This window comes from Macaca fascicularis, chromosome 6, assembly GCF_037993035.2.
Source record: "Macaca fascicularis isolate 582-1 chromosome 6, T2T-MFA8v1.1".
NCBI lineage: Eukaryota > Metazoa > Chordata > Mammalia > Primates > Cercopithecidae > Macaca > Macaca fascicularis.
Window position 1 is genome coordinate 146376180 of NC_088380.1, and position 20869 is coordinate 146397048.

General features: G+C 51.2%; 1 protein-coding gene across 13 annotated transcripts in view; it reads right to left on the reverse strand.

Moving 5' to 3' along the window:
- The window catches only part of NRG2 (neuregulin 2), a 266404-nt gene that overhangs the window by 43154 nt on the left and 202381 nt on the right, over window positions 1-20869 (reverse strand). For 3 of the 13 annotated variants that reach the window (XM_073994402.1, XM_065546862.2, XM_065546861.2), the window contains exon 1: window positions 14915-15080. The exons of the other annotated variants lie outside the window; for them this stretch is intronic. In XM_073994402.1, coding sequence (XP_073850503.1) covers window positions 14915-15005 — 91 coding nt within the window. In that variant the 5' untranslated portion in view covers window positions 15006-15080. Of the gene's footprint in view, window positions 1-14914; window positions 15081-20869 lie in introns of those variants that run through there. 13 annotated transcript variants of the gene reach the window in all.

A 20869-nucleotide genomic window follows, 5' to 3' on the forward strand; every position in this document is an offset into this window, starting at 1 on the left:
ATTACAAACAACCCCAAAAGAACACCCTTGCAGCTTTATCTTTGCACACACCCCATGTATACTGCTGTATGGGGGAGGATGGCTCTAGACTCAGGCTGTCTGGCTTTCAATCCAGACTTTGCTACTTGTTAGATTTATGTCCTCAAGAATTAACTTCATTCGTTTGCGCCTCAACTTCCTCAGCTGTAAAATACAGGAGATAAATAATAGCTCTTACCTCTTGGGATGATGACTGTGAGGATTATATGAGACAATGCATGTAGAGCCTGGCACATAGAGAGCATTTAACAAAGGTTAGCTATTATTATTATTATTCACAATTATTTCCTAAGGCGATCTTCCTAAAAGTGGAATTGCTGCGTCAGAGGGTACGCAATCTTCCTCAGCTTTGTACATTGCCAAATTGCCCTTTGGAAAGGTTGCACCAATTTGTGCTCCCCCCACTGAATGACAGTGCCTGTTTTTTCCACACCCTCACCAACACGAGGTATTATCATGTCTTTAATCTTTGCCAATTAGCTAGGCAAAAGATAACGTCTGTTTGTTGTTTTAATTTGCATTTATTTGATTACTGATGAGGCTGAACATTTTTCATAAGTGTATTGGCCCATTGTATTTCTTCTTTTTGAATTGCCTGTTCATGCATGCAGTCTGTTTTTCTATTGAGTACTCATCCTAGTGACTTGTAAGAGCTTTTTATAAATATTAAGGCTATTAACCTTTTGCTACAAAGTTTTTTCCCCTCAGTTACCTGCTTTTTTATATTGCTGGTTTTTCTTCTTCTTTTTCGTTTCTTTTCTTTCTTTTCTTTTTTTTTTTTGTGGCACCCAGAGATTCTATGTGCATCAATCTATCAATCTGTTGGACTTTTTGGAACTTCATTATTCTAAGTGTGACTGAAATCCTGCCTTATCTTCCTTCCCTTACCCACTTCCCTCCCTCCTGCATCTGTTCTGGAGTCCCCAGTCATTGCTTACGTTAGGTCTTAACCCTGGAGGCTAATCGGAATCACATGAGAAGCTTTACAAATCAGGTACCTGGGACATATCCTAGGCATTCTGAAGCAGAAGCTGTGAGTGTGGGTTCGGGTTGTGGGTTCTAAAGGGCTCTTCAGGTGTGTTCCTTTACTTTTGGAAATGTAACATACATTCAGGAAAGTGCACATAAGTGTATAGCTCAATGACTGGTTACAGACTGAACACATATGCACAAGTGACTTTGCACTAAGATTGGGTTGACACCTGGTGATGATCCAACCTCTTGGTTAAGTGGTGACCTTCAACTAGTCCCTTCCCCTTTCTTGTGAACTGGGGACACAACACAGAGAGCTCTTCTCGGGTGCTAAACTGTCCCCTTACCACACTTGGAGTGTGTTGACTTTTCTTGCAACTCAGAGACAAGGGAACCGCCTGTCCCCACCACCATGAACCACTTTCCCCCCAACAAGATGGGGCGGTGGGGGAGGGAGGATGGTGGTGGCAGCTGGTGGGAGGAAGCAGGGGTTACTCTACCACCTTGGTTCCTGACATGAGTTCCAGTGCTATATTATGCACTTAGCCTGTGGCCACTGCTTAGTGGTGATGGCGATGGGCTAGGGGGATGTGTTACAGAGAGACTGTTCCCAGAAACAGTAGGCAAGGCCCTAATTCAGAGGGCCTGAGGAACTGAGAACTCCAAAGTAATCGCCGGCCACCGATGGAAAACACAGGACCGCATTTCAGATCACAGGGAGCCCACTCCATCTAGTGAGAACCTTGTGTGACTCAGTAGCAATTTCTGGATAGTCCACTCACTTCAGAACAACCTTATCTAGTTCACCTGTTCCTTATTCATCTATTCAGTTCATTCCAAATGAATTCATTCATTCATTCATTCAACCATACCAAGAGATAAGCATCCTACTGTTAGGGAGCCTGAATTTTAGCGAGGGGGACAATAAGCAAAACATCAACAGGAAATATGAGACAGTAAAAAAAAAAAAGCAGCTGGATAAAGGCCCTAAGGTGGGAATGAGCTTGATGAGTTCATGGGGCCAAAAGAGGCCTATGTGGCTGGAAGATAGTAGAAGATGGGCAGGGTGTGAGGGGAGCTTGGAGAGGTAGGCAGGGCCGAGGTTGACATGGGGCTGTGCAAGCCAGGATGAGAAGTCCAGATTTGTTTTGTATATTAAAAAAAAAAAACACCAACTTTTTATGTGCCTACTAGAAATTTTAAAATTACATATGTGGATTGCATTATATTTCTATTGGACAGCCCTGGTTTAAAGGATGACAACATAAAAATAACCATACATTTGAATCATGCTATGTTCTTTACAAAGAGTTTTCTTTTATAGCTCTTAACGGTTCCTCAGAATCATCTGTGATGCTAAAAGCCATGCCTCCTGCTCTAGCAGCTGCGAGTCCTGGTCTTTGCTCACAGAAATCCTAGTTTGCAGTGATTTGAAAGTTGAAAGCCAGGGTCGGGCAAACCTTGTAGGAAAGTTCCTTGGGGTCAGGGGGCAGTGGCAGCAGCTCAGGTGGCAGGAAAGAGAAGAATATACACCAGATGGCCTTGGAACAATGTCCTCCGCACCCACACTCCTAGGCCTAGAGCCCTGCCAGGTTTTCTGTGGCAAAGATTGAGGTGACCTCCCCAAGATGGCCCTGGATTGGTTTTGTAGGTGTGCTGGGAAGGCATTAGAGGCTTATAAGTTAGAGGATGACCTGACCTTACTTTCTGCATTTTAAGCTCTTTCTTATCCTGAGCCACCATCCTTTCTCTATGCATCCTCTAGCCATCAGTTCTAGTACCAGCCCCTGGGGTCATGTGGGATAAGGCTGAGGGGTTGTTTGCATAGCAGACATTTGTGCATCCAGAGACAGCTCTCATGGGACCTCAGACATGACGGGGCTAGATCAGCCCCTCACCTAGACACCCTCTCTGAGCTAGATCTGGTATTGCCTGTGTCTCTTTTACAGCCCAGGGCCCAGAATACAATGCTAGTGTATGGGTATAGAGACCATCACACCACGTCTCAAGAATATCTTGGGGCCAGAGCTGAACCAAGCAGAGGAACAGGCTTCCTGGGATGCATGGGATCTGTCAAGGAAAGAACTGAAGCAATGCAGTGGGCAGGTATTTATCCCGCATTCAGTCGACACTCTGATCCCTACTGCTGCTCCTTCTCCACAGATGGAGGAGTAGGCAGCAAGCCGATGGACTACTTGGGCCCTTGAGTATTGAGCACCTCTCCTTTCCCCTGTTTAAATGCCTGCTATGAGCCAAGTTCTGTGTTTGGCCCCAGACAGAAATGATCCAGCTGTATATGGAGTAACCACCCCCTACTCCCCAAAGAGTTTAACTTGTCCCCTTCTGTTGTTGTTTTGTTACATAAGAAATTTTTGTTGTGAAAAAATTATACAAGTAAGGAAAAAGAAAAACACATTTAAATCAATTCAATTACCAACAGAGAGAAAGCCACTGTAGGCATTTTCAAATGTCTCCCAAAAGACTTTTCTCTCCAAAATGCTTTATATCCCATTTTCTCAGTCAATATACATTTGAAACATTTTTTCCAAGTCTAGAATCATTTCAATAGCTGCATAATATTTCATTGTTCAGATGAGCATATCAGGTTGTCTCCAATGTTCTGCTAATAATAACGATATTGCAATGAATTTCTCCATAAATTCAGCTTTGTGGCTGAAGGGAGGAGCAGCAGTCCTGGGGGTTCATGCATATTTTCTCATGCAGAAAGGGGACCCTCAAAGGTCCAGCACACAGGAGAGTGGACAGATGAGAGGTATCCAGCAAAAGCAAGAGGAAGTTCTGTGTGCATAAGAAGGGGGAGAAAGTTCCCACCACTCTGCACACATGGCCATTACTGACACCCTGATCCGCGCAGCAGCTCCCTCCCTAGCGATGAAAGGGGCAGGTGGCAAGCTGATGGCCTAGGTGGCTCTTTGGGTACTGGGCAGCTTTTCCCTCCCCTAAGGTTTCTTCCTCAGACCAAGCCCCCTCTGCTGAGCTCCCATACTCCCTGGGTTTTGGGGGAAGCCCAGAGGCTACTTCATCCAGTCCTCTTCCCCTTGGGACAAGGGTTCACTGGAGTTGAGGTGTGGGGATGTGGGGAGATCTCCCTTGGCAGCTTTATAAGAACAAGAAGAAGTTCTCTCAAGGATGGCCCAGGCCTCCACATAAAGATTTTCCTCCAGGATGGGCTCCATAAAACCTTAGGACACCTCCCCATGGTTGCCATGAGTTGGGCCACAGGGTATCCGGTGGCTTCTGCTTCCTATCTCCTGGTGCCAAGCCAGGGTATCTGGCCTGTATCTGTTTGACAGGCCATCCCCAGAAAGCACCTCATTAAAGATAGCGACAACAGCAACAACAACCAGGATTGCTCCCTTCCCACATCCCAGCCCCGAGGCCAGGAGGTGCCGCTGCTGCCAGCAGCTTAACCTCATTCCTCTCGGCAGTGGGCGGTGGGTGCGGAGCCTACCGAGATCTGAGAGCAAGACAGACGCTCAGGACATGGCTGGGCAACCCAGCCAGGGAGGACCTGGCTCTGCCTCCCTCCTGGCATCCAGCGGGCAGGGGCAGCAGGCTCTTAAAAGAGTTAATGATCCTCACCTCATGACTAAGGCTGAGCAGTTCCCTTTGCAGGGCAACACCTGGAGACAATGTGGCCAGCCTGCCTGGCATCAAAGTTTCCCACTGTCCTGCTGCTGGCCAGCTGTGGGTCAGCCCCCTTCCCACCCCTCTCCCACCCACAAAGTGACTGCAACCTATTGGAGGTTAATTACAGACTCCAAGTTCAAATGAGAAAGAAAAAAAAAAAAACCCACTAAACTAAAAACACAGCTGGTTTAAGTGGGCACAGACGGCCCAGGCAGCCAGGCATCCTACCCATGGCTTGCAGAAGAGCCATTTCACACTCACAGGACAGGCTCCCAAAGGGAGTGTATGCCCAGCTGGGCTGCTTGGCTTTTCCTCAGCCACCTAGGCCCAGCCCAATGCCTGGGCTAGGTTTGCCCTCTTTTTACATCTATCCAACAAATACCCACATGCAACAGTCCCTATGATGTACGAGGCACTTACTAGTCACCATGGATTTGGTGCCAAACGAGATATGGCCCTGGCCTCGGGTTGGTCTCTGCCTCCTGTTTAGGGCTCCCACAAAGGCTGATCCTCAAAGAGGACCACCTTCCCTGCACCAGTGAAAACCGGCCTAGACCTGATGGGCTTTCAACTCAGCAGTCCAGGTGCCTGGCACCTCAGCTGCAAGGTGGAGAAGAGGGGCCAGGCCAGCTGGGATGAGAACTAAAGAGGGGAGGCAGACGCTGCACCAGGAGGGCAGGTAAAGAAGAAGGGGAAGGGAGGAGGAGGAGACAAAACTTGGCAACACCAAGACCAACAGAAATGATTCCTGCCTTAAAGCTTCACCTGCCCATCCAGAAGCACCCATCCACTGACACCCAACCTGCAGTGTGAGGGCAGGTATGCACAGGCCCAGGCCTGACCACCAGGGACAACACTACTCCCACCCACAGGCCCCTCTGCCAGGAGCCAAGCGTCCTGAGAGAAACACTGGCCTCCTCAGGGCTCTGCAAGGCCAGGGAGAGAGGCCTTGACCCCAGAGTCATGCAGGTCCACGCCACAGTGCTCCACCCAGCGCAGGACTGGGATACAGGCACATGAATAGCAGAGAGGGGAGATGAGGGGGTTGTCATCTATGTCTGGGAGAGATGGCACAGGTTCACAGAGCAGGGCAGCAGTTGCTCGGGTAGGCATAGGGATACTCAACACAGACGCCTCAGTCTCCCTGGGTTCTTAGCAGTGCTTGCGGCACAGGCCACAGACACCTAGAGCTGGCACGGATGAGGCACAGAGGAAGCAGTGCAGAACAGGGGAAAGAGAGGCAGCTGAGGACACAGCAATCCAGGTCTTTGTCCCAGTCTCCCAATTTCTCAGCTGTCTGCCCTTAGGTAAGTAGTTTAGCCTCTCTGGGCCTCAGTTGACTCATTTATAAACCAAGCTCTGTCTATTTTAGAGGAATGGAGCAAGAGAAAGCTCTCTATGGAGGGATGGAAGGCCTCTGACCATTATCATCTTTTCAGCTGCTGAGGGCGGAGGTCGGGGACAAAGCAGAGATGACAGTTCTGGAAAACTGTTACCATTTACCCAAACTCTGTTTAATCTCTCTACTGGGGAAAGCTGGGCTCTGGGCCAAAGTCTTGGGCCCTGGCCCAGGAGAACCCTCTGTGGAAAGGGCCTGCTGTAGGTGGACTAGGCCGTCTTTTGCTCGGGGAATTCAGAAAGGGCCAAGAAGGGGATCCCAGAGCCCCATCCTCTTTGGGGTGGGCCTGCACTTCCTGCCTCCTTGGCCTGGCTGGAGAAAGTTGTTTCTGAAGCTCTGAGTCTCGGGGAAGTGTAGCAGGGGTTGGGGAAAGGGGGAGGCACCTTGTACATGCACAAAAGACTGGCTTCTCAAACTGGGATACATGCAAAAGCCACAGGATGATCTCAGGGGCTCTTTCTGAGGCTCTGCCAAGCTTATTAATAAGGAAAAGCGCACCTTTGCATCAGAACAAACAGACATATGGTGGAGAAGAGTGTTAAGTTCACGTGGATTTTTAAGATAACATAAAAGTATAAGGTTTTGAAGAAATGCTGGGTTTCAGGAGAAAGGTCTTAGCAGGCCTGATGCAGAGCAGGAACAGGCTCATGTGCTCACCATGGATGCAGGGTGCCCAGGCTGCCAGAGGCCCTGTCTCCTTCAAATTCAACTGCAAGCAGGAAAGTCCCAGCTTAGGCACCCTGGGAGCTTGAGAAGGCTGAAATGTGGTCCTTGTGGTCCAGGCTAGTGATGGCAAGGGGGCTGGAAAGAACTCACCCCAAAATGAACACCTTCCTCCCTGGGTATTTAGTCATTAGGTTAAATATAACATGCGGAAAACCAGTTTCTCCATCTTCTCTTCCAAGATTGCTCTTTCTCCTGGATTCCCTCTTTCAGTCACTTTGTTATCTGTGACAATCCTGTGTCTCCCTTGACTTTCCCCAAAGGCTGAGTCAATTTGGCTTCTACCATGCCTCTTATCCTCATAACTCTCCATCATCTGCCAGGCCCTGGCTCAGGCCATACTGCTCCCCACCCCCCAGTACCACGACAAGAACAGTGTACACTTGGCAGTTCCACCTCAATGTGCCTCACGGCCATCCAGAAACCTTCCTTGGCTCTGTGATGTCTGTAGAGAAAGGCCGCCCACCTTCCTTACCTGGCAGCCAGGGCCCTCAGGGGATGTTTGCTGGGTCAGTGAATGGGCCTCCTTCCCAAACTTGCCTCTCTACATTCCCCTACCACTTCCCTTCAGGAATCATATATTCCAGGCAAACCAAATCACTGGTTGCTCCCCAAACATGCCCATGCCTATTCTGCCCTGCCTCCATGCCCTCTGCTCCTGCTTCCCCTAAGTGCCATCCCTCACACAGGAAGCCAAGTTGAGAGGGTCAGACATGCAGGCTGTGGGGTCAGACGGATGCCACTGTGCATTCTGGTTCTGCCCAGCACCTGTATAACTAGGCAAGTTACTTAAACTCTCTGAGCCTTCATTTCCTTGTCTGTGAAACAGGGACAATCTCATCCACTTTTAGGATTGTGGAGAGAATTAAATGAGGGTAATGTATGTCAAGAAGTTCGCACAGTGCCTGAAACAGAGCTAGCTTAATAACCGGCAGCTCTTATTAATCTAAATCCCTCAAGATCTCAGATGCCACCACCTTCACTAATCCACCCAGCTAGGAGCAGTCTCTGCCTCACAGACTCCCTGAGCCTGTCACACGCTCTTCTCGCTCTTCACGGGGCTTCTCACCTTGGAGAAAATCAGGTTCTTATCTTTCTAGACTGTGAGGAGCTGGTAGGGGTGTGTGCTGCAGAATCGCCGTGTTTCCTGGTGTCTGCCACTGGGTAGGTCTTCACTGATCACAGGCCAAGAAAATGAATTAATGATGTAAAGGCTGGACTGTGACTGATGGGTGCCTCAGAGCGGCCCAGATCAAGACTGCTGCGAGCACTTACTGGAGGGTGGAGTCCACTGACAGGTAATCCCAGAGCCCTTTCCCACCCAACACTCCTCCCCAACTCACCCCTCTCCCTCCCCCTCAGCCCAAACAGGCATCTGCCCTAGAATGGCAGAGCAGATGATGAAGTCGGGGCCCTGACTGAAAGACAACTCTTGATCAGCCTACCATTACCCAACCATTAAGGGGCTCCAGCCTGGGCAGGAAGCTCAACTGGGGCAGCCTCCTTCCATGAGACTGACCCTCTTCAAACAGGAGTGGCCAGTTAGGTCTTCACATACAGGGGTGAAATAACTTGAGAATGTCCTTATTCATGTGTTCATTCAAGAATGGATTGAGCACTGAGCACATTTTGACTGCTAAGGGTCAAGTTGACGTGGCTTTGGCCCTGGGGGAGATTCTAGCTGAGCAATGTGCTCCTCACCTTGGGGACCAGGGAGCCCTGCAGAGGAAACAAAGCCTATACTGGGCCTGCAGAATGAGCAGCAGTTGGCTAAGAGAGAACACATGCCAGGGAACGGCAGGTTCACAGGAATAAGGCCGGAAGGAACCACGATGTACTCACGGAACTGAGAAGAATCCATCTGCACCGCAGGCATGAGTGGTGAGACCCAGGCTGCAGTGGCTGGTTGTGGGGAGCAGGCTGCTGCCCTCATTCTTGCCCTATAGGGCCAAGTCCTTTGCCTTGGTGTGTGGACTTCCCTCTCTGGGCCTCAGTTTCTCCATCTTTACAGTGAAGGGAGTGAACTATGAGTTCAGATCCAGACCTCACCTGACTGCACGAGAAGTCACAGCTCCTTTGCCAGGTCCAAACTCCCAGGATCCTCCCAAAGTGTCTGCAGCTGGCAAGCTATCCTGGGGCAAAGCCTGTGGCCTCCTCTACTCACCCATCACCACACGCATATCCTGACGGTTCAGCTGGGGCTACTGCAGGAGCTCCTGACTGTGCCCTCCCTTTTCCCATCCTTTCACAAACTGGGGGTGGCTATGATGCCTATAGAGCAGCTTGGACTAGGTCACTCTCCTGCTCAGAACCCTTAACTCTCTGCTGATTCAGGTAAGTCCAAACTCACTAGCCTGGCACTCAGAAAATCCATTGTTTGGCAGCATACCTTCTGGAGTGTGCCTTATTTCCCCAAATATCCTGTTTCCCAGCCTCCACACCTGCTTAAGTGACTTCCTCAATCTGGGCACCTAGCCCCTTTGCGAAAGTCCTTCTCATGCTCCAAAGTCTGCCTCAACCCCATCTCCTCCTCCACGAAGCCTCCCAGATTCCTCTGGTAGAGTTAGTCTCTTCTATCTGTTCTGGGCCATCTCTTGCCAGGGTCAGCCTTGCAATTGGAATTAGGTCTGTTCATGTCTATCTTGTCCTACCAGGTGAAAGGATCTCAGCCAGCACTGCAGACCCCAAGCCTCATGCCTGACACTGAGGAGCTGGGTGAACACCTATGGAACTGACAGGCCCTCTACAGGGCTCTGCTCTGGGGGCTGGGCCACCCAGCTCAATCAGTGGTTCTTAAACATGAGCGTGCATCATAATAAATGGTGGGTGGGAGTGGGGCTTGGTAAAATGCACATACTGGCCCCCATCCCCATAGTTACTGATTCAGTAGGTCAGGGGTAGGTCCCAAGAAATTGTACTTCTAGCAAGTCCCCAGTTCGTGCTTTAAATCAAGTTCCCATTAAATGTTCACCTTTTGCATAAGGGGCTCCATGATTCTGATGCTAGATCTAGCCGGACTCTAGACCTCTAGCTGGGTTTCTGGCTAGGCCATTTGACCATAATAAACCACTATCTTCTCAGGAGCTCCTGCCTATTTGTGCAGCCTCTAGGCCTCAGCGCTACCCTCCTGTGTCAGTGTCCATGGTTCCTGTTCACAGCTTACTGCCACAGTCACACTGCAACTCCTTGTGAGGGCAGGAACTCAATCCACTTATCTTTGTATCCTCTAAACCCCACCCAAGAGCCCAGGAAGTAGATATCTGACCAGCTGATCTGATGGGGAGGGCCTGCTCCAAGTGGACCAACAGGGATCCTCTGCCTCTCCCTGGTTTTTGTTGAAGGGCATGGAAGAACCCAGAGCCAGGTGGACTGTGCATGACTGAGGCAGGGCAGGGGGCAGAACTTAAGATCCCATCCTGGCACTAATTCGTGCTTAATCATGGGACTTTCTCTGCTCCAGTTTTCTCATCTGTAAAGTGAGGATGATAAAATAATACTATACTTTATAGTATCAGTACTGGCACGTAGTGAGTGCTTAGTAAATGAGAGCTGCCTCCTTGTTTCCCATGAAAGTTGGTAATGGACATGTTTCTACTTCTAAGAAGTCCCTTTCTTTTCCCTGGTAAGTTCCTAGTCACCACTCAGGCTCAGCTCCAATGTCATCTCCTCTGTGAAGTCCTCCCTACACCGTCCTAGGAGAACAAATCATTCCTCTCCTCACCAGATGTTGCACATCTATCTCTGGCCTTACCCTCAGCTCTGATCATAGGTAGCTGTATAAGGATTTGTCTCTCTGAGCTTCCTGAAGGCAGGGCCTGTTGTTTATTCACATAATAGAAGCTCAGTTAATGCTTACAGAATTGAATACACAAAGGTGAATGAACATACATGTAGTTTATGTAGTTACCATGTGGCCAGAGCCTGGAAGTCTCGACGAGGGGATGGCTAGGCTGGAGGAAGATTGGGAAAATGGGCTGCTACTTGCTTCCCATCAAGTTAAAAGGGTGTGCTACTGGCTCAGAAATGGTGGGAAAACACAATGAGAACATGGTTCCAATGGGGCCCAGGTCTTATGCTTTGGCAATGCTTTGCCAGAGGTTATTTTTTTTTCCCTAAGCCCCTCTTCCATATAGTAACAGTCCTTCAGGCCAGCCTGGTGGGCTAGAGAACAGAGGAGGGCTAGTGGAGTAAGTGGGGCTGACTAGGCATGGGTAGCAACTGGGAAACCAACCCCAAGGCCAGGGCTAGGGCCTGCCCAGGCTGGGCCAGCACCTTTTCCTCCATGTATCTTCACTTTGGAACTGCCCTAATGTCAGAGCTTCCCTGACTTGGCCCTGAAGCTCCCAGCACCAAGGGGAAGAAGGCAGCAACAGGCATCACTTTGATATTCCTGCAAAACTCTGATTCCAAGGGACTTTTCTTCCAAAAAGCTGCTGCTGCTTCCTCCAGCAACTCAAGGAGCCCACACAGGCCAGAGGGCCTAGGTCTCCACCTAGGGGAAGGAATGGTCCAGCTCACACTCTTTTAAGGGGGATTATCCCCTCTGTTTGCAACCTAAAGGCAGTAGTCCAATTTTACTTCTATCCCAGACCTACTGGCCATCTGATTCCCCCATCCCAGGTGACTCACTGCCTTACCCCAGCTGTACCGCTGTGCCAATCTGGAAAGACTAGAGCTCTCTGTCCCCTCTTCACCCCTGCCGAATGCCTGGGACCTGGAATGAAGACTGATGAGTCCTGGTCTGTAAACTGCTTTGAGCTCTCAGGATGAAAGACTGTTGGGAAGTACAAAGTCACTCTCTGCTTGTTGTTATTGTTTGTAATGAACCTCAAGGTGCCACGGAGCCAGAGTAGAGCATGAGGCATAGGCTGAGTTCCAGAGTGGCAGGAGGACAGCTCAAGGTGCCTGGCTCAGGAGGGTCAGCCAGGGGCCAAGACCAGAGGAGGAGGCTGCCAGAAGCAACACCCAGATGTGGCTCCGACACATGCACATGAGCACATCCCACCTCTGACCTGGTCCTGGACAGCCTAAAGAAGGGAGTTTGTTTTAGAAGTCAGGGCAGCATCTTTATCAGAGGCAGGAGATAGCAAAGATGGGAAAGAAACGCTTTGCAAAGATGTATTTGTGTCCAGGGAATTGAAATGAGATGTGTCCAGAGCTCTCAGCTAGTGATGCTAATCTACCTTCACACTCCAGGACACTCTGGTGAAGACCAAAGCCTGCCCCATGTCTGCCTGTGGGCAGCTTCAGACTCTCAGTTCACAGGGGACCTCCAGCAGAGGAGACTTTTTTTTATGAACCCCTGACCAACTGGGGCACACAGAAAAGGTTGGTAACTTAGAATCCCCTTCCAAAGTCATTCTTTTTTTTTTTTTTTTTTTTTTGAGACACAGTCTTGCTCTGTTGCCCAGGCCGGAGTGCAGTGGCGCGATCTTGGCTCACTGCAAGCTCCGCCTCCCGGGTTCACGCCATTCTCCTGCCTCAGCCTCCCAAGTAGCTGGGACTACAGGCGCCCACCACCTCGCCCGGCTAGTTTTTTGTATTTTTAGTAGAGACGGGGTTTCACCATGTTAGCCAGGAAGGTCTCGATCTCCTGACCTCGTGAACCGCCCGCCTCAGCCTCCCAAAATGCTGGGATTACAGGTGTGAGCCACTGCACCCAGCCCAAAGTCATTCTTTAAAACAACACAGCAACTACAGGGATTCTGATTTTCTTTAAGGCCAATTTTCCCCACTCCTCCAATCTCATGGCTCTCCTCTAGGGGTTCTCAGAGATGCTGGGTATGAAGGCTTACCCTCTGCCCTTCTCACGTAGAAGGTGAGTGCTGAGAGTAGACTGCATATCCAAAGACCCACAGAAAGGGAGGACAGTGTCTGAGGTCACACAGAGGCCCAACAGGGATGAACCCCAGGTGCCTTGCTTCCAGCTGTGCCATTCCACTATACCATGAGTAGGCTTATTACCCAACACCCCCAGCACTGCTGCCAAGGCTGGCAAGGCTATGAGCTGGGGAGAAGGGGAAATGGGGGATGGGGGGACCCGTCCCTGTTTAGGGATACCAGGCCTCAGCCCCACAAACTCTCAGTGAGTCATGGAGCAGAGCTCACACCTGCAGTTCAGCCCCACCCAGCACTCCTGCACTGAGGCAGGGGAAAAGCCCATTTCCCCACACTGGCCTGGGTTTGTGTGGAGAGAGGTACCTCTTCTTGCTATTTGCTAAGGAGTTGTTGGAGGGTGCTGAGTGTGTGGTCAAGAACCAGGGGGAGCCAATTAATTAGTGTCCCCTTCTCTCTCCCCTCCTTTCTCCCTCCCACTTTCCAGATTCCCACCCCACAGCTAAACTGAAGGTTTTAGTGAATTACTTGCTCATACTTTCCATGTGCATTTCCCTGGCACTAGTGATTCCCACCTAGGGTGGGAAGCCCACTGAGTGCTTGCTACCAGCTCAGCTCCTGCATCATTGACGTTGAGAGGGTGCTCTTACCTAGCTAGCCTTCCAAAATGCCCAAGGTAGAATGTGTATGTAGGGCGAATGGGAGTGGGGTGGGTAATGGAGGTGGCTCACTGTACCAAATCTATAAATTTTCCATCCTAAAAAGAGGCACCCTGCATTCTTTCGGATCTCAGTTTGGGAGCTCATCCCACACTGCAGGAGTCCAGCTTGAGCTGACCCACAGGCTCCTCATAGCAGACCACCAATGTCCTTAGGAAGAGCTATAAGACACAGTTGTCCAGCAGAAATGGGCAAATAGGTTTTCTCTTAAAAAGAAGAGAACACAGTTCTGGCCTTTAAGTTTCCTTAGCTGCTTCTCTCTACCCTGCTGAAAATAGTGTTTGATGCCTAGGCTCTTCCCAATAGAGACCTCAGAGCCTTGTTACCCCTTCTCCATCATTACACAGAAATTCAGGAAAGGAAAGGGATTTGGCCAAATTCTCAAGCGCAATCGAAGCCTCCCAGCTTCCAGTCAAATGCTGTTTTGAAGGCATTTTTATGTTGCCGATCTGGTGGGCACTCCAGTGAGGGGATAGAGACCCAGCAAGATAAGCACCTTTGTCCTGAGAACGCTACTTTGAAGCCCAGTCTTATCTCTGGAACGTACTTTGTTACTTTAACTTCAGTAAGCCTCTGTTACTCCCTCTGTAAAATGGAGATAGGACCACCTGCTCCCAGGATTGTTATGAGGATTAAATGGAGATGAAGCATTTGAACATGGCTTGCCTGTGACTCGTACAAAACACATAAAATTAGCACAAAATTAACAAAACGCTTGCCTGAAGAAGAGAAAAGAATCGAGAATCCAGGATTTCCCCAGTTGGGCCCCAGTGCAAGCCTGGTTCTACGGAGAGGATGTGCATGTCCCGGGCCGCCTCTGAGAAGCCTGAGACCAGTGCACTCCTCGTTGACTCTGCAGCTGCCCAGGGAGGGCATGAAAGTGGGTCGCATATCATGGCTTTGCTCCTCCAGGCGGGGACAAAATCCAAGGGCCCAAGGGAGGCACTCCCGCAGACCAGAGAGGGACAATTGCCCAGTGTCTGGTCCGAGGGAACTATCTGTCACAGAAGCAGCGGCTTCCCTGCTCTCTGGGGTTCGCGAGCGGGGCAGGGCATCCCCTCCGAGTCTCCGGAGTTGGTGAGTGCTGTTGCCCTCGCTCCAATGGCCGAGCAGAACGGAGGGAGGTGTGGCACATGGGTAGGGGCAAGCCCGAGGGCTCCGATCCCTCCGAGGAAGGGAAGCAGTGACAGCTCCCGGAGCGCTCGGCGGCCAGGCCGGGCCCCGCGTCTGCTCAGCCGCTGTCTTTCTGTCGGTACCCGCAGCTCCATCCCCGCTCGCTCAGGGCTGCCTGCCTGCAGGCCGGTACTGGCGTGCAGCGCCTCTTGCCCGCCCCTGCATGGGGACGCGGCCGCCCGGGGAGAGGCGCGCACAGCCACCGCCGGGCTCCTGGCACGCAGCCCCTTGCCCACCCGGCCGCAACGACCCGCTCGCACGCAGGCACGCGCGCCCTCGGTGCCTGTCACCGCGGCGCCCGCTCGCGCAGCCCAGACTCACCCGCGCGGCGCTGGGGGCGGGTGAGCGGGCGGCAGGTTTCTCCCAGGGAAACGGGGTTTCTGGGCGCGCGGAGGTGCCCTACCTTTCTCCCCGGGGTCGGGCTCCCGCTCCCGCTTCCTCCCCTCTCGGTGCTTCTTGCCGCGGCCGCGGCCCCTCCTCCTGGACTCCGACATTCTGCACGGGGTCTCAGGCGGTGGGACGGCCTCAGCTCTCGGCTGCCGCGCTGCGCCCCCGCCGCCTGCAGCCTCAGTGCCCGAGCGCGGCGCCTTTCTTATAGGCGGTCACACCCTCCGGGGGAGGGGAGCAGCGAGCCTTAACTCTTCCCCTCCCGCGCCCTCCACCCTCGCCCCCCCTCCACCAGCTCGGGCCGCGGGGGCGTGTGGGCGGCCGGTCTGGGCCCTAGGCCCCCTCCCCGGGCCCACCGAGGTAGGCAAGACCGGCGCCTAAACAGGGCGCCACAGACCTCCTCGCCGAAGAGGGGGCTCGAGCTGGGCTGGGGGCCTGAGCATGATTGGGGAGGGCGGAGTAGAGATCCCCCAGCGAGGGCCAAGCTAAGGACAGCATGGGGGTGGGGAGACAGCAAGAAAAGGGCCCAGGAAGGGACCAAAATGAAGCCCGCTAGCCAGCCCAGCGGGGTAGCGAGCACCCTTGGCTCTTGCAGTGGGTCTCCACAACCTCGAGGCACCCCCGGCCGTACAGGCGGGTTGCCTGTGCCTCTTATGCTTGCAGGTCTGGCCTCAGCCCCGTGGGATACCGCCATCTGGGGAACACCTTTAAGGCAACCACCATTTGTGCCTGGCAGCAGGGGGTCTGTGGCCCAAGAGCCCCTCCCAGCCAGGGCAGGCTGCACTCTGCAGGGAACCTGGGTGCCCCAGGTGGCTTGTAGCCCCCCTCCCACACACTCTGGCTGCAACTCCGACAGCCCAGGCTGCCGGCACCAGCTGGCTCCTCTCTACAAGGCCTGCGGAGGTGAACTCAGACACTGACTCCCCACCCCCGCCCCGGTCCTACAAACCACTGGGTAGGGGCTGCTGGAGAGGACAGCTGTCCTCCCTCCTGCCTGGGTGTGGTGCTGAAAGGGTTACATAGCAAAGGCTCTCCCTCTTCTGGCTCCCAGAAAGCCTGAGCCTGCGGTTTGCCTGCCTAGCTCTGCCTGAGGTGTCCCCTTACAGCCATCCCAACCAAAATCCAAGTCAAAGATCATCTCACCCAGTCCTCTGTCTCCTCGGGAAGGGTCCGAAGGCCTCTCTGGACAGTGTTCTCCTTAGGAGAGCCTGAAGCAGGCTTAGGACTCTGGGTCAAGGCCAGGGACTCAAGCTCCAGGACTGTCTGGGGATGCGGCCAGAACTTGAGGCCAAACTTGTGGGGTGGGAGCACAGAAAGGGGGAAGCTGGAGGTGATGGCCAAGCAAAGGGCTGATCTTTGGTGCTCTTGGGGCGCAAGTCTGTCTCATCAGGGGCCAGCTCTGGGGCGGGGGCAAGTGTAAGAGACAACCCCTGTACCCCACCCCGACTGAGGGAGAGTGAGCACCCACCCTACTTCACACAGTATCACTCTCTGTGAGGTGGGCAGCAAGGGGCCCTGGGTGGAGCCAGAGCCAGGGGCCAGGTCTCACTTCTGCTTCAGCCCCTGCTCTTCAGTTTCCAAAAGGGCATTCATATCCATCCTCCTCAGCCACTGGGGTACTGCCTCGGTTCATTCCCTCTTCCTATCCCATAGACAATGTTCTCCTTGCTTGAAGTCTTGCCTCTCAGTCCTGACCTCTCCAAGGCCATCAGAGTGAGCTTTCTTTCTTTCTTTCTCTCCCTCTCTCTCTCCCTTTCTTTCTTTCTTTCCTTTCTCTCTTTCTCTCTCTCTTTCTTTCTTTCTTTCTTCTCACTCTGTCACCCAGGCTGGAGTGCAGTGACGCCATCTCGACTCACCGCAACCTCCGCCTCCTAGGTTCAAGCGATTCTCCTGCCTCAGCCTCCTGAGTAGCTGGGATTACAGGCCTGCACCACCATGCCTGGCTACTTTTTGTATTTTTAGTAGAGACGGGGTTTCACCATGTTGGTCAGGCTGGTCTCAAACTCCTGACCTCCTGATCTGGCTGCCTCACCCTCCCAAAGTGTTGGGATTACAGGTGTGAGCCACCGCACCGGGCCCAGAGTGAGCTTTCTAAAACACAAACTAGATCACTTCACTCATTGTAACCCATGGGTTAAACCTAAACTCATGGGTGTCCAAAGTCCTATTCTACCTGGCCCTACCTCAGAGTCTTCTAGCCCCCAAAACCTATACCTCAGCCACTTCACCTACAAGTCACACATACTTACTCTGTCTCCTCTCATACCTTTGCACATACTATACTAATCTCTCTGCCCAGGATCTCTCTCCCTTTTTGGCCTAGCTGACCTCTGTATTTATTCGTTTGGCAAATAGGTAGTCAGGCTTACTGTGTTTCAGGCACAGTGCCAGGTGCTGGAGATATGGCAGCGAGCAAGACAGACAGGGGCCCTCCTCACATAAAGGCTGGTGGGGATGGACAAATAGCTAATTACACAAATGATGGATTGTTTAAAATTTGTGTGAAATATTAAGGAGACATGCATTCAACAAACCTTTATATATGTTGACATACAGCTTGATAGAGGAAACAAACTGTAGTGAAGGCGTTCCCCAGGAAACACTTACACTGGGATTTGAAGTATGAGTAGGAGTTGGCCAGACTAAAGAGGTACTGGGGGAAGAGTATTCCTGGCAGAAGTTTCAGCACATCCAATGTCCCTGAAGCAAGAAGGAGCTTTTGTACCTTTGAAAAAGAGTGTGCTGAGGGGTGTGTGTGTGCACGCACATGTGAGTATGGGATTGTGTATATGAGTGTGAGTGTGCACATGGGTGTGTATGTGCATGAGGTGTGTGTCCATATGAGTGTATACCTGTGTCTAAGGTGTGTGTGTGTACACATGGGGTTTGTGGGGAGTCTGTCGGGATGGTATAAATGTTGTAAAAGGAGCCTGGAGAGGAGGCAGGCAGTGGTTAGATCAAGCGGGACAGTTGTAGGTCCAATGAAGACATTGGAGTTTAATCTTAAGAGCAATGGTCTGCTATTGAAAGCTCTTTAGCACGTACGTGAGGGGTGGGAGAGGGCAATGATGAGATCCTCTGCTTCCTGAATTCTTTTGATGTATCCCTATAAGAACACTTGACTGTGTTGTTTTTTGTTTCCACCTCTGTCTCTTCTACTACAGTAACAGCCCCTTTAGGATTGTGACCCCAGTATCTGGTACAAGATAGGTAGTAGGTACCTCCTTGTGGGATAGATAAGTGACCCTCCTTTCACTAGTAAAGAATGACCAAGAGTACCAGCAAGAAAAAATGGCTCAAAGTGGGAGATTGCAGCCAGCTGAAGACAATTCTCCTGGGGGTAGCTCTCCCAGCAGTCCAGAGCAGCTCATGGCTTGGTATCAAATGAATGATACGAGTCAGAAATGGCATGGAAATTCAAAGAGGGCACAAGCACTCTCCCTGGGCTGGGGTATCCAGATCTAGTGCTGAGGGAGGTTGGGCTTGAAGAAGAGCTTGGAGGATGGGTAGGATTTTGATGGGGGGTGGCAGGTGAGAGATTCCAGATGAGTGGGATATGACAAAGATCTAGGGGGAGCATTCCCTGGGCACCTGCCCAGGAGACAATGAGCAGACCAGGTTTCTGTTAGGAAACTATGGAAGCTGCAAATACATACAGAAAACACTTACAGGACACGTACTATCTGCCTCAGCCTAGTGCTAAGCACTTTACACATTTTGTCTCTTGTCATCCTCACAACAATCCTGTGAGGGAGGTCAACTCTTATTCCCATTTTACAGATGAGGAAACAAAGACTAGGAGTAATGAGACTTCTCATTCACAGTCATGTACCCAGGAAGCTGCAAAGCAAGGACTCCAGCCTTCACTATTTTTCACTAGGACCCATATTCTTTACTCTGAGACTAGACTGCTTGTGAGCAGGTCAGAGATATGCTTGGACTGCCAGCTGAGGCTTTTGGGCCTTATTTAGTAAATGATGGGAAGTTAAGGATGGTTTTATGAGGAAGGGAGCGACTTATGTATTAGAAAAATTAATCTGACTGGAATGTGCAGGATGGATGGGAAGGAGAAGATAGTGGAGACAAGGGAATCAGCAAAACAGGTCAACCATCAAATATTTCCTTAGAGCTCTTTATGTGTCAGGCTCTGAACATTTTGAGGGTCAGGTAAGGAGTACCTGAACCAGCAGTGAAGGCAATGAAAATGGTAGTAGGAAGGGTCACTAATATGATAGTATTAACTCACTTAATTCTTCACAACACCACTATGGAGTAGGTCTGCTATTATCCCCATTTTGCAGTTGAAGAAACTGAAGCACAGAGAGAGAAGTGAGGTAATTTTTGTCTAAGTCAATACCTAGTAAGTGGCAGAGCAAGGTTAGGAACCCATGCAGTTGGGTACCCAGAGCTCACACTCTCAAGAACCTATGGTGTTGCTCAAGAAGACAGAACATGAGAGAATAGAGAAAGCCCTCACCCCTCAAGCCTAACCACTGGCCTCAGGACCTGCACAGTCCCCAGAGCCCTGTGACTGATGCTCAGTGCCTGGGTCATGGGCAGGTGGAGAGAGTCACGAGGCACCCTGGGGCATGACAGCTGGGCTCCCACTTCCCCAGCCTCCCAGTTCCCACAGCAAAGGCTTCTCAGGGGAGGGAGGACAACCAGGCATTTGGAGCACCTCTAGCCTGGACCAGGGCTCTTGCCAGGAGCTTGAAAATGACCCTGTGAGCCAGGCCTGTTGCCATGGGAACTCTTTCCTCTTACCACAGGTTGTGCAATGCCCTGTACAACCTCATGCAGCGTGAGCAGGGCCTGGGGATGGGCCCAGAGACCACATTACCCAGAAAAGACCCACCCTAGTTTCACAATGGGACACTAATAGTAACATAACAAGTTAATTCAATTCCTTTAAGAAGAAAAAACACAATGTTTAACTGGTTTACAAACTTTTTTTTTCCTTTTTAACATTTTCCCTTCCACTTTGAGGCTGTGCCATGGCAAACTTTGAAGTTTAGGAAAGTTTAGACTTGTTTGAGTCATGTGCAAAAATGCCTTTGAGTGAAAGGGGAAAAAACTCCACACTACCTCTTCCCCTACCTGAGACTTTGGGACTCTGAGTCTTACCTATAAAATTCTCCTGCAAAGGGGTCTTGGGAACCATGCTGAAGTTTTCCCACTCCCCTTGGACTCACTATTTCATGGGAATTATTGGGGGAGAGCTTCAGTGGCCTCAGATTAGGGACAGCCTTAAGCAGCTCCTTGAACCCACTCTCTCCATCCCAGGTGAAGACATCCTGAGCCATCCCCGAGCCCATGGTATGTTTGCCCATGAGTTAAAAGTCCTTGGAGAAAATGAGGCTACTGTTACCCTTAGCTATTCTCATTTTAGTGCCTGAAAGTCATGAGGCACACTCCTCACTCAGTGAGGCTGCCAGAGGAGGAAATAGATCAAAATGCCACTCCCTGCGGGACCAGAGAAATTCCCAGTCATCCAAAGGATTATGCAAAGCCTGGAAGCCCATTTCCCACATGACTCTAGGATGCGGTGGGGACCTGGCTGCAGCCAGTCAGATCCTGAGGAGTACATGGGGGCCAGACCCAGCTGCCTAGGCCTAGAGAGCCCCCTACCGCATCAGAGCTGAGGGATAGGGCCTCTTGCCAAATCTGCATCATGGCCTGTAGCTTCAGCATCCCTGTAAGCCACAACAGGTTTCTTCTCTTAAAAAAGTTCATTCGTGCCTCTGCCTCCCTCAGTCAGTGCAGAGAACTAGGTGGCCAGAAAGAAGGGGGCTGTATTGACTGGATAAAAAGGGCAAGCTTGGATACTAGAACACTTGGGTTTGGGTCCAGTTTTGCTCCTGAGATTAGGTTAATCTGAAAAAGTCATTTTCCACACCAGGCACTCAGGCTGTGAAACAGGGAGATACGCTTCCAGATTCCTCTGCCAGCCAATCCAGAAAGCCTGTCTACC